The sequence below is a fragment of the Takifugu rubripes genome, chromosome 1, assembly GCF_901000725.2.
Source record: "Takifugu rubripes chromosome 1, fTakRub1.2, whole genome shotgun sequence".
In the NCBI taxonomy this organism is placed as follows: Eukaryota; Metazoa; Chordata; class Actinopteri; order Tetraodontiformes; family Tetraodontidae; genus Takifugu; species Takifugu rubripes.
This window is the reverse complement of record NC_042285.1, coordinates 8,755,793-8,768,864: the sequence shown is the minus strand read 5'-3', so window position 1 is coordinate 8,768,864 and position 13,072 is coordinate 8,755,793. Positions and strand designations below refer to the sequence as shown.

Here is a 13,072-nt window from a genome sequence, read left to right as displayed (position 1 = left end):
TGATTTTGGTAGCAGAGAACTCCAAACAGAAAAAAGGTTTTCGTGACCTACATATGAAAGTGAGTCAGTCTTGTTCGGAACCAAGAAGCTGATTTTGCTTAAAAAAATATTAGATGATCATCAGTAAATACAGGGTCCTGATTTGCATAGGGTAAACAAGTAAAGCTCCGTAAGTCATCACTAAATTTCTCTGTAAAGCATGAGAACAGAATCTGAGCAGATGTGTCAATGTCTTATTCTGTATCAATCGCTACTCTTCAGTATGCTGAGGAGGTGTCCTATGAATGCATGAATGCAGTGTGTCACATACACCAATGCTGTTGGTGGAAACAAACCCACAAAGTGGTGGTAAAAATCCGATACCAGAGGGGGAAGTAGAAAAAGCATCAAAAAAGATGAATAAAAGTCCACACAAGCGTAAACTAGTGATAAAGTCTTGTCTCTCCTCAGATGCAACTGACATGTAGTGGCTGGCCACTATTAAAATGCATCCCTCCGGAGTTAGAGCAAAGTTGTGGCCGAACAGCTCACTGCTAATCTGCAGCCATTCTTCTCATTGTTTGTGGTGCATGTGGGCGCAGCCTAAAAGTAGGTCAGGATTCTGCTACACAGACAACATAAGTCTGTTTTTGATGGAGACAATTTACACTGGGCAGACAGAGCTTCCCGTGCATAAAACAAAACAAAAAAATAGCCGCAGATTCAGGGAAATTAGCATGATGGTTAGGAAATAAGATATCAACAGTATACATATATATTGTCAACTTCGTTCAACTGAATTTCTGTAGATTAAAAGTGGATAATATGAAATGTTCTCAGAGCTACTGGAAGAACTGACCACTTGTTTTAATGACTGCGTTTTATGACTCAGTACCAGATTAAATCACTTGAAGATGGATAGTTATTGGTTAAGTCTGTGGCCTCCAAAGAAAACATTTTCCTGTGCAGGATTTTATCCACACTGTTGTGCAGCCCTACAGCCATTACCAGTTTGTGTACTGGCATTCTTCCACCTGAATATAACTTCCCTTTCTAACCAACCCCGCTGCCCACCACAGTGCCATGTGTCTCATCCCGCCTCAGCAATGATCTCATCCCTCGCCCTCATGCCTTCACTCTCATATTCATTCATGCTTGGCAGGTTGTTGGCTTAGTCCAGCAGCCTTGGTGGCATGATTCAGATGTTTCTCCATCACTTACCATGTGTGCATGTATTTGTGTTTATGAATCTGAAACAGCGTGTATCTGTTTTCATGCATGTGAAATAAGGGTTTTGCTGCAGAGTCAGAACAAACGATGGTGCAAACTTCCTGCAGAAACCTCCCCTATGGCGTTGAGACGTTATTACGAGACAAAGCTGAATGTTAGTGGCGAAGCTGTCAGAACTAATTTCTTCATCTTCAGCAGGTTATTGGCCAACCAAAGCTAACTATAAGACAACTCATGAGGCAATAATGCAGATACTTTGAAAACATTGATATTGAAACCATTTATGAAGGTGTTGGATTTCAGAATAACTATGCCCGCCTCTCCCAGAGGACGGTCAAAAGTGTCCCACAGCTGCTCCTCAGTCGGGTCACGGATTGTTCCTTCCTTCCCTTTTCGATGGTTGTTTGGTTGATTCTGATAGAATGATTGATTCTTACCTAATCCCTATCAACAGCACTAACCTTATCCCCTAACCACCGATGTGCCAGGAATTTGATTGATATTCCTCGCATTGCCCCTATCAATTGCCCTCATCAGGCAGAGGGCTATATGTAACCTCAGCCCAGAGAACCCTAAGCATCACTAGATCAAGATAAGTTGGATATTAAAATATGTATATAAACTTGAGTCATGATCAGAAATCACTAAATTCATCTTGGAGATCTACCCAAGCTGCACTATATGCTAAATCTCTTCCAAATGTCTGCACCAATTTTTTTATGTTAGTAAAATCCAAAAACATTCTGCATTTTTAGGTGTCTGTCTTTTACATCCTTATTTCCACTAAATAAAACAACCAAACAACCAACTAAAAGACAGTGGAAACCTCCTCTGTTGAAGTAATTATCTGCAATTTCCCCTTTTTCCTCCTATTTTTCATTTTCTCTGCTCACCAGTCATTGTCTCTTCCTGCCTAGATCCCTCTAGCGGAGATGGAAGCTCTGTCTCTGGCCTCTGAGAAATCCTGGTCGCTAACTCTGACTGATGACTCCGCCCCCGGCGATTTTAACCCACTCTTTCTAAGCAGCCTGGAATGCAATGTATTGACAGTTACTTTTGTTCTCTCCATTATCCCTCCTCCTTATCCCTCTCGCAGTATCTTTTAGCATTGCCTTTCTTGGGACACTTCCAAAGCCTCTCATAACACCACTACTGTCTGGGGTTTATCAGGATAAAATTTCTAGTGCGGAATATCCTGCTTCTGCCTCCACCACCTACAAACCTGCGTACATTTCTGTTGTATGTACCGCATCATCAGACCTGGTGTATAAGATGTGCTGTGCCAGAGGACACTGTCACTGAGAAAAAGAGTATTTGAAATTGAGAGCTTTAGCACTACGCAGGTTAAATCGAAAAATGAATTCAATGCCATCTGGCCATCGTGGTGTGTAAGTAACAACCACTTAGGCTCATTAATGAGAACATTGTCTCCATAACATGAACATGACCTTGCCCTGGGCCAGTGATGCAGTGGGATCGATGTGCTTTATACGCTATCAGAATCAGAGTGGTGGCCAATAAACGGCAAGAAATCTGTTCACTGGATTGTTTGATGGCGAATGATTAAAAAAGAAGGGCAGTGGGGTGTTACCAGACTACAAGAGGCCTTGAAAGACCCTTGCAATTTCCACCATGGCACAACCGAGTTTCTCTTTCTCATTTCACCTTTCTAGCCTAATGTGTGTGACTCTCCAGTCCAGTCCAGTCCAGTCCAGTCCAGTCCAGTAGACTAGAGCGCCTCCTCACCTACCAGTTTGCAGTGTTTTATTTCCTCGACTCTGATGTCATATTATTTTCCCGCTCTTCTTCTAACATCTGCCTCCTCCTTGAGAGTTTCCTCTCCTCGTTCTTTCCAAGAGTTTTGTCTTTATCCTTTGTGCTTTTCATGTGAATCTGCATCTTTTCTCAGTCTTTCCGTGTGTTTTCATCACTCTGAGCTGTTTTTGGTAATGGGTCAGGCTTTAGGATGCTGCCCCAGCTGACACACAGTCACAAAGCAGACTTGCATTACAGATCTTTAAAAAAAAATTCAGCACTTGTGATCTTTAAAGTGAGCACAGTCTTGTTTATGTGATTTGTGGCAGCTATGTGCTGTTTGTCTCTAATGATTCTGTTTGCTGTATATAGAGACACCCTCTGCTTATCTCTAGAAAGAGCCCCTGACTCTCCTGTATTTCCTCAGTCAGAGCAGCATGATCCAGGTGAATCGAAGGAGGGGAACCTACTTAGCGTCAAGAAGCCAACAGTGGGGCGCACACACTCCCTGCCCAACGACAGCTACATGTTCCTGCCTCCACAGACCTGTGACCATGTGTCACAAGCACAGCTTATAGCACAGACGAAGGGTCCCCAGCACATATTGGGCACTCACAGCTCCCGGTCAGGTAATCACAAACAGAACAATATGAAGCACCATTGAGAGGAAAAATTGCTTTGCGTACCTCTAGTCAGATAACTCTGTTGCTGTATATGTGCAGGGTCCAGGGGATCAGTACACTCCCAACCGGAAGAGTTCTCCCATCAGCTGACAGTTCCCACAGACCTCTTCAGACCCATCAGCCCTCACAGTCACTCCGACTCTGAAAATATACCGCGACTACAGCCACCAAGGCACACGCAGACATTCAGCCGCACGCTCCGCAGACAGGTGACTAAACCACACTATTTACTCGTCTTAACACCTGTATGTGTTTCATGTCAGAAATTCACTGAACTCCCCGTTTTATCATCTTCTAAATGACAAAAACAGTCATATTGAGCAATATAACCAACGTTATTTGAAGGCCCTCGTTTCTTGGTCAGCCATCCACTCTGTCAGTTTCCTCTATCTTTCTGAACGTTTAAACTCAGTCACGGTATTTCATAATACCGGTGCATGAAATGTGCACATATGGGGCCAACAATGCTACACCTGAACTTTTTTATTTATATATTGCAAGTTTATTCTAAAATTCTGCACTTCTTCACTCTTAAATTTAAATGCAAAAAAAAAAGATCAGAACACATCTCTCCAAAATCTCTTGTCTGCTTATACTTGTACTTAACAATTTCACTCTCCTTCCATCTTCCTCCTCCCTTCATTCTGATATTTATTTTGGCTACTAACTTATTTGCTATTTTCATTTCCCATGCCGTCTGTTATTCTGTGACCTCAGCTCAGCTTAGACTCTGAACTGCTGCTCAAACACAGATACTACTGTGTCTAACCCCCCAACCTCCCCCCCCCCCCCCCCCCGGAAAAAAAAATCAGACCTCCTTTTTATTTGTCTTTTTCTTTGTCAGGCATTGGCATACACAGCAAACCATCAGCCACAAAGCATGTTTATCTGGAATCAGTAGCTTTTCATCGTGCAACATGGTTCACTAAAACAAATGGCGGGAGGGTTTGTGACCATTGCATCAGTGACATTACAACAGTACAACTCAGGGGATTGCTAAACAGCAAGTACTGTCATACATATACAATATACATATACTCTATACTCTCTTTCTACACACTTGTGAATTTTCTACTACTTCAGGAAAAAGTCTGACAGGGTGATTTTTTGATAAAGAATTGCAGTGGCTGCTGATTTGCCTGGCCTTATGTGTTTCTTATGTGTTGGGTGTATTTGAACACTAGATGGCTCTGTTCAGGCTCATGTAGAGAAAGCCATAATCCCAAAATTCAGCATGTCTGGTAGTGAATTGAGAAGCCAATTTTGCTTTTGCCCCTTTCTCAGATGCACAGGGCACACATCTAGTTTGACCTCCCTAAATGCTGACATCACACCCTGTATATACTTGAATTGAGGGACCTGGCAAACAGGCATTTGATCCTGGCATTTTCTGCCATGTATTTACAGGGTTTGCTGTCAATGGTTAAAAGGTCAGAGTTCAACGTGTCCAACTGAATAGAAAGAATCACATGTTTTTCATGGCCCCTTGTAGTACTCTAGTAAATTTCAATTATTGTCACATATGTTGATAACTATATTACTGTGGCCTGGAAATGTGTCTAAAGTGGGACCAAATATTGTGGCTACACAGGGTTGCAGTGGGTTTGATCTTTTTCCTCAGAGAACCAAGGTTTGAGTAGTTACCTGTATGGAGTGCATAATCTATATGCTCCTTGTGTATATAAATGGGCATTTCTGTCAGTGAATGATGTTGTGGCAGTAATTAAAATGATAAACAGAACTGTTGGAACACGCTGGCCAAACTCTGAACTCTGACCAATGCCTCTCATCCTTATTTGCTCACATTAACCTCGCCCTCCTCAATTTCCCTCTCCTCGTCATCTCTCTGTCCTAAATATGTCATCCCCCCACTCCCTTCCGTCTTTCAGGTCGCTGTGTCCACTGACTCCCAGGAGGCTCTGTGTACCGATGAAGGGCAGAGCATTGAAGGATTCGTCAACATGGCCTCTCTGAGTCCCAGTTTATCTGTCGACACCCCATCGCCTACTTGCTCCCTCTCACCCTTACCCTTTTCCCATCACCATCAGCAGCAGCAGCAGCAGCCTTCAGTCTGCCTCGTCCCTGCCACACCAGGAGCATCCCCCAAGCCGTTGCGACCCAGCAGCGTGCATACTCAACTTCATGACGTGCACTGCTTCACTTCCTGCTCACCTCTCCCACCCGTGCCAGCCCGGTCGCACCAACAGGAAGACACCTCTGCAGATCAGGAGGTGTCCCTCATTACCCACGCGGGGATGTCAGGCAGTAACGACGCCATGACAGAGGACAGTGGTGACGGCAGCAGCTACACAGGCTGCCAGGAGGGTCAGAGTCTATGTTTGAGGGAGTTGAAACGGTTCCACAGTGTTGACACCCAAGGTCGGAGCACCCTGTTACCACGTCCTCGTCCTTACTCTTGGTTAGATGATCCACGGCGCCACTCAGTGGAGGTGTACTCCATGGTAGATTCCAGCCCACAACGTAGCACTGCCTCCAACTCCTCCGGATTTGTGTCACAAACAGACAGCCTGCAGATCCAATGCCAGACCCCCATTCAGATCTCCCTGGCCTCACCAAGACGCAAGAAGAAGATGAGTCCACCATGTATCTCTGTGGACCCTCCAGATGGACTAGACCTGCAGCCCAACCTCTATCAGGGTACGGGCGGACTCGGGGGTATGGGGCTTGGGGGATTAGGAATGCCATCTCCTCTGCCAAGCCGGGACACTTACCTGAGGAGGAGAGTGCCCTCCAGTGACTCCAAGGACTCCTTTGAAATGGGGGTAGCCGAGGGATCTGGACAGGACGGAGGCTCGCCAAACCCAAGCACGAACCCCAAGCTATTGACTCTTCCCAGCTTCTCCTTTGAGAAGACCAGCTCTGAGCACTGAACACTGACACACACATGCACATACACACGGTGCACTCCGTGTAGCCGTCATGGTAATCGTAATAGTAATAATGCTGTAGAAAGTAATAATGGTAAAAATTACAAACAGTGAAAACATTCACGAGGAGTGCAGTACTGTAGTCGTGTGACCATCCCTCATCTTTGTATCGTTTACTGCCAAAACAACCGGAGAAGAAGAGAACAAGACAACACAAGCGTGACTATTTCTCTTCTGCTGTTTCTGATCTGGTGCCCCCTGTGGTCTCTTTTCGAACTGCAATAGTGCTGGCTGGTCTCGGTAAGTGGAGGTACAAAGCAATATGAACGTTTTAGAGACACTATTTTCTTAAATTATTTGGGCCATTGTGTTTGTACTAAATGTTGTTTTTCTATTTTGTTTTCTGTGTCTTTTGTGAGGTTTTTCTTTTTCGTTTAAAAGGTTTGTCTGTCTCTTTTTCACTGTAGGATATTTCTAGCTTTCTTGTTTTACTGAGAAAAGTGAACATTTTTCAAAGTGCTAAAAACCATGTATTTGTAGGAATAATATATAAATATATCTATACAAAAACAAATCATTAAACTGAGCTTGGATTTTTAAGCACTCAAGTTAGTTTGTGGTGGTTTGATTGCTGGAGGACAACGGTGCCAATTTTATGTGATGCATGATTCCCTCAAGCATTTATGTACAGGTTGTGAAGAACTTACCTGCCTTTTGTTCATTTGAGACAGGTAAGTAAAGGACAACTGGACAGTTAAAAAACATTTTTTTGAGGATTTATTTGCTTCGAAATAAATGCTTTGAAACACCTAAACCTGAGAATTATTTGGAAAAAAAGTATTTTATTAACATAGAAAACAAGGCCTCTTACAGGTTTTCAGGATATTGCTTGATAGAAATTCAGACAAATACATATTTTGACAGTTTAAGTAAAACCAAGGACACTGAAATAATATTTTATTTAATATCTTCTTTCCTGAAATAACCCATAAAATGGAGTCTTACAGTGCCATGAAACACTTGACTGGTCAAAACTAAACCTTTATTTTCTGATAATTTACAAATCATTGATTTACATATCAATTAGTTTAACTTGGTCCAGAAAAAAAACAATCAATAACGGGGTGAGTATTTTCAGTTTTATGGTTTGATAATATTAACTGAAGGGAGGCAGTAGCTCAGTCTGTAGCTGAGAAGTAGAGGGTTCTGGGCACTAGACTTGGTGTTCTAGGAGTAGGGGGAGGTGCCAGGACACCTTCTGAGCACCACTGAGGTAGCCTTGAGCAAGGAACCACACTCATGTAGGGCCCAGCAATGAGGTGGTGTAGCCTGCCTTCACCCATAGGCAGCTCAAGCACCCTCCCCAGGGCCCTGAAAGGAAAATGCCTGTGTGTGTGTGTAATGTGCAATGTGCAGTCAATTAAATGAGTGTGACGGTCTTTAAGTAAATTATAAAATGAAGAGATAATGTAATTTGGATGCCTCTGATCCAATTTTGTAATTTGTTTTCACAAATACTGTGATAATATCACATCTGAATGACTTGAAACGTCATCTTTTTTCCCTTTAATTTGAGACGGTTGGAACACTTGTGTAAAAATAAACTAGGTCAACATCTACAGCCTATTTAATTTGGACTGCCGCTCACATATATAGTTTCAGTTCTAAGATTTTTTTATAAACCAGTTTCAAACATCAGATAAATGGTTTTAATATTCAAATGTAAATAAATGGTTTGTAATAAATGACTCTGAACTTGCTTTTGTGTTAAGATTGTGCCTAAAATGGGATTCCCCTTGTTTAAAATGTTTTTACATACAGATATTAACAAAATGGAGAGACTATAAAAATGCATGACATCAACTGGAACATCAGTGGTTAGATTTGTAGCTTTTTGCAGTTCTAACCAAATGATGAAGGAATGTTACAAAAGAAAAACAAAAACCGCATTGACGGTTTATGGCCTAAATACGATCACAGCTGCAGTTTTAGATGTAACTCTTTCATATGCCTGACAGACAGAATGGCGGAGCAGCTTTTGAGTATTAGACGGTGTTTGTGGCCATTGTCCTAGTCGATCATGAGCTTTTTGAGCGAGTCCAGATATGCTGGTATCAGTGAGCTGACGGACTCATTGTCGTCGTTGAGGATCTTCTCCCCTTGACCTTCAGAGCCCACAGAGCTGGGGGACCTGACCAGGCGAGGGTGAGGAGTGCTGTAACCCTGGCAGAGACAATTTTTACAGTGCTTTAATTCTCGATTTCATGTCTGTCTGAGTGGCTGAAATGATGTATTTGATTTAATCTCCGCAATAAAAATATTGCAATGCAAAAATTTCTCATAGAAAGGGAGGCAGTGATTAAGACTGTAGAATGATATACTAAAGGAAGTCATGTTGGTTTACTTTTAATCAGGCAGTAGTGAGGGAAACACTTACGGAGGAATATCCCTTCCCAAAGCTGCCCCTGTTCTTGGTTCTGATCTTGGTGAGTGCTGACTCGGCAATGTCAGCTCGCTCTTCGGCGTCGTCCAGCTCGTGGACGGTCTTCCTGTACTTGGCCAAGTTCATATTTGCTTGCTCCTCCTGCAGTGACAACAGTATTGTTAATTAAAGACTGCGGAATCATTCTCACCATAGTCCCGCGAGGGGTGGGGGTGGTGGGTACATACTGCCTCCTCCACTTGTCTTTTGTAGGCCTTCATCTTGTTCTGAAGCCTCTCCACCAGCTCCTGCATTCGCTGCTGGTTCTTCTGGTCCTCCTCAGACTGGAACAGCAGCTCCTTCAAACGTCGCTCGTTCTTTCGCAGAGTTTTCACCGTCTCTGCGTGACGCTTCTGTTCTGAGTCTAGCTCCATCTCCAGCTCCTTCACCTGCACTCAGAAACACAGCAGTCCTCTCAGCTTACTCAGCTTTTTTCTGTTGCTTTATATTTTATGGTTTGTCACACCAAATCCAGGCCATCAGTAAAGGAGAGGTGCAGTCAACAACAGCAGTTTGGAAGATAAACAGCCCAGCAGTATGCAAGCTTGTAAGACTTCATACCTTTCCCTCCAGCTTCTGGATGATCTTCTTGCCTCCTTTCAGAACCGTCTGCTCGGCCTCATCCAGCCTGCTGCTCATCTCTTTGACCTGAGCCTCCAGGCCTTTCTTCACTCTCTCTAGATGGAGGCTGTGCTCCTGTTCCAGACGCAGCTCCTCACCTACTCGTGCCAACTAAAAGAGCACAATCAATTTGAAATGCTCTCCAGTCAAACACTGCGCCTGACAACCTGCATTCCAGACCATGTCTATCCTACCTCACAGCTGGCCTTCTTGGCCTTGTCTGTGGATCCTCTCAGTTCTGCCTGCAGCTCCTCATGCTCTTGCAGCAGAGTCTGGAGATCCACCTCCAGCTTTCTCCTTCCACTCAGAGCCGACTGGAACTGAACACATTATGAAAGTGAGGAAAATATTGACTCCTCCCCCTGTTTTCTCTCAAGACTAAACACAATGTTTTACGTTTGTTGATATTTTATTTCTGTTAACAGAGATATATAGATTTGGGGTGAAATTCCTCCAATCTATTCACACACTCACAGAATTAACAGCATATAACAGACTGATTTTTGCGCACATTGGGTCACCTTCTACTATTAGAACAACCATTGCCATGACTACTGAGTGCAAAAGTATTGTAATTTTTTGAGCAATGGAGTTGATCCTACTGCTGGACTCTAACAGAAGAGGAGGCAGCACCTGGTTGCTGAGGTCACTGTATTTCTCACAGGCGTCCTGTAGCTCAGTTTCCATGGCCTTGCGTGCCCTCTCTGCACTCTCTAGGGCTGCATGTGTTTCCTCTCCTTCGCTGACCAGTAGGACACAGCGTCGCTCCATGGCTGCCAGCTCCTCCCGGTGCTCCTCGTGGCTCCTCACCTCCTCTTCCAGCTGAGCCTGCAACTCCTGGAAGTAAATACCATGGTTAATAGCCTGATATAAGCCAGGTCGACACGCTGCATCTGCTCATCAGACCTTAATCTGTTGCTGCATTTTCTTGCCGTTCTTCCCGATTTCTGCATTGTTTTTGGTGAGCAGGTCCACCTGGAGCTCCAATTCATTGATGTCCGCCTCCAGTTTCTTCTTCAGCTTCAGGCCTTCCACCCTGCCTTTCACCTCCACATCCAGACTGGCCTGTAGTGACTCCAGGGCCTTCTGGTGGCTTTTTCTGACAAAATCAAGAGAGAGAGAGATGCACTGAGTAAAAAAAAAAAAAATACAAAAGGTGATTGCCTGATTTTATGTGTCAGGCCTTACCTCTACAGACAATGTACTCTGAATATGTAGAAGGAATGCAGGAATATTAAGGAGAGGGAGGGTTAAGAATTACACGGCCTGTCACACAAAATGCTTCTCAGACTTCAGAAAAGGAAAAAGCTTCAGCAATCACACCAAAGAAGACAAAAATTCAGGTCTGATTTATCTGTTTTCCTACTAGCGGATAAGGAGGGAAAAGCCGCCAGAGATGTCTGCTTGGAGTTAGGTAACAGTCAGCAGCCAGAAACTTTACTGTTTAAATGCAAAAAAAATGCCAAAAAAAAAACAATCTCAGAGAGGACTCTACTTTCATTAAAATATAGTATAATTCAATCTGCGCTGATTCCTTTTGGATTCCCCATTCTACTTTTTACGGTGTGAGAATGTCATGAATCTATCTCAGCATATCGAGTTGGAAAGAGAAAAAGCTCCTCTCCTGGTATTCTGAAACATCAAAAAACATGTTTGGGGAGATGCATTGTGCCAAACAGTGCCTGAAACAAAGCATTAGACTTTCTTTATCCCAACTGTTGAGGCGATTACCTCGGTGAGTTCTTTCTACTCTACGTCATCAGTCAGTTAATCATGTTGAGCAGCAAACCGGAAAAAAGCGAAACCATATGAGCATCAGACAGCGCAGGGGTGTAAAGCCAGTTAGGTTTGTGTAGAACTGAATGGAGATTTAGGTGGATGAGATACCTGGCAGCATCCATCTCCTCCTCCTTTTCCTGAAGTCTGCGGTCCAGCTCTCCTTTATTCTGAGACAACTCCAGCTGGAGCCTCAGAACTTTGGTCTCCTCGGCCTGGAAGGAAAACAAGAAGGCGGGGTGGAAGGAAAGGGGCATTAATCAACTCTTAAAAGTGATTTAAACTACACAATGTATGCTGAAAAAAAACTTATATCTCAGCTGTGTATCTCAGCTTACAGACACACTTCAGAATTCTGCATCATACCTCTAAAGCTGCCTCAGACTCCTCCAGCGAAGCCTGCAACTCCTCTTTCTCCATCTCTATCTTCTTCTTAGCTTTCTGAAGCTCGTGGACACTTTTGCCTCCATCTGAGAGCTGGTCTGTCAAGTCTGCTATCTCGTCTGTGAGGCAAAAAAATAAATAAATAAAACAAAACTGCCATTATGCACCCCTGTCCGGACCTGAAACTCAAACACCTCATCACCTTCCCTTGAGAATTGTATACAAAGGACATTTGCACAGTATCATCTTGATGATGGCAAATATGATGATAGAGGGCTTCATGGGCCTACCCACGACAGAGGACCTAAGACACGACCTGGGAATCATATCGCTTCTAGAACCTGCTACACATGATGTGGAAAAAAGCAGGAGGAAAGGGGTAACGATTCACAAGCAAACTGAAATCTACCTGTGTGGCCACAAGGTGGTGCTACTCAACTTGTCTGGGATGTACCGCTGACTCCTGAACTCAGCGAGCAATTTAAAAATATTCATGGAAAGAGAATCATCATTTTAATGATGTTAGTGAGTCATAATTCAATGTTTTAATTTGTTCGAGTAAGTTAAATTGTTCCTTCCTGGGTTAGTTTTGTGTCTATGTCCTTGCTTTCAGTTTATTGCCAGTTTCGGATCAGTTGTAAAGCAGCAAATTTGGGGTTCCTTTAAGGTTGAGAGGATGTCAAAGTTTTTTCAATGTAAAAAAGACTAAATCAAGAATTTACATGAAGAGAAAACCCCCACATGAGTTCAGAAATGCACCAAGTTCCAGTAACTTGAAAAGTCACAACTTATTAAGACACAGAAGTATGTGGGGCTGGACCACTCTCCTACCCTGGTAGGCCTTGCCCTCCCTGCGTACTGCCTCCAGCTGCTCCAGGGTTTCTTCATGGGCCGTTTTGATTTTGTAGAGTTCACTAGCATATTGCCTACTCTCCTTCTGGCAGCCCTCCACCTCAGTGACCAGCTCTTCACATTTCTGCTTCCAGTCTCCGAGCTGCTTCTCCAGGATCCTCTGCTTCTTCTCCAATGCCTGACCACAGCTGCTGGCCTGGGAGAGGAGACATGCGCTCAAAGACAAGAACAGAAGACTGTGATGTCATCAACAAGCTCTCACAATATGCCTTTCTGTCTACCTTCTCTAGGTCTATGCAAAGCTCCTCCACCTCTCCCTGCAACCTCTGTTTAGTTTTATCTAGTGAAGAACATTTGGCTTGGGTGGCTTCCACAGCCTCCTCAGCTTCTTGAAGTCTGGTGGCCAACTTCTTTCTACGAGA

At 43.7% G+C, this 13,072-nt stretch overlaps 2 protein-coding genes across 4 annotated transcripts in view; one reads left to right on the top strand and one right to left on the bottom strand.

The window, feature by feature from the left end:
- Positions 1–7,238, top strand: part of cacna1g (calcium channel, voltage-dependent, T type, alpha 1G subunit) — a 161,689-nt gene extending 154,451 nt beyond the window's left edge. The window contains exons 34-36 of the mRNA XM_029835891.1: positions 3,392–3,593; positions 3,687–3,856; positions 5,537–7,238. Coding sequence (XP_029691751.1) covers positions 3,392–3,593; positions 3,687–3,856; positions 5,537–6,538 — 1,374 coding nt within the window. The 3' untranslated portion in view covers positions 6,539–7,238. The remainder of the gene's footprint in view (positions 1–3,391; positions 3,594–3,686; positions 3,857–5,536) is intronic.
- A 122-nt stretch (positions 7,239–7,360) lies between these two features.
- The window catches only part of LOC777993 (myosin-16), a 35,092-nt gene continuing 29,380 nt past the window's right edge, over positions 7,361–13,072 (bottom strand). For all 3 annotated transcript variants that reach the window (XM_029835990.1, XM_003961555.3, XM_011605338.2), the window contains 11 exons: positions 12,932–13,064; positions 12,630–12,846; positions 11,781–11,917; positions 11,526–11,629; positions 10,545–10,737; positions 10,272–10,475; positions 9,833–9,958; positions 9,579–9,749; positions 9,206–9,406; positions 8,973–9,119; positions 7,361–8,758 (listed from right to left, as the gene is read on the bottom strand). In XM_029835990.1, coding sequence (XP_029691850.1) covers positions 8,606–8,758; positions 8,973–9,119; positions 9,206–9,406; positions 9,579–9,749; positions 9,833–9,958; positions 10,272–10,475; positions 10,545–10,737; positions 11,526–11,629; positions 11,781–11,917; positions 12,630–12,846; positions 12,932–13,064 — 1,786 coding nt within the window. In that variant the 3' untranslated portion in view covers positions 7,361–8,605. The remainder of the gene's footprint in view (positions 8,759–8,972; positions 9,120–9,205; positions 9,407–9,578; positions 9,750–9,832; positions 9,959–10,271; positions 10,476–10,544; positions 10,738–11,525; positions 11,630–11,780; positions 11,918–12,629; positions 12,847–12,931; positions 13,065–13,072) is intronic.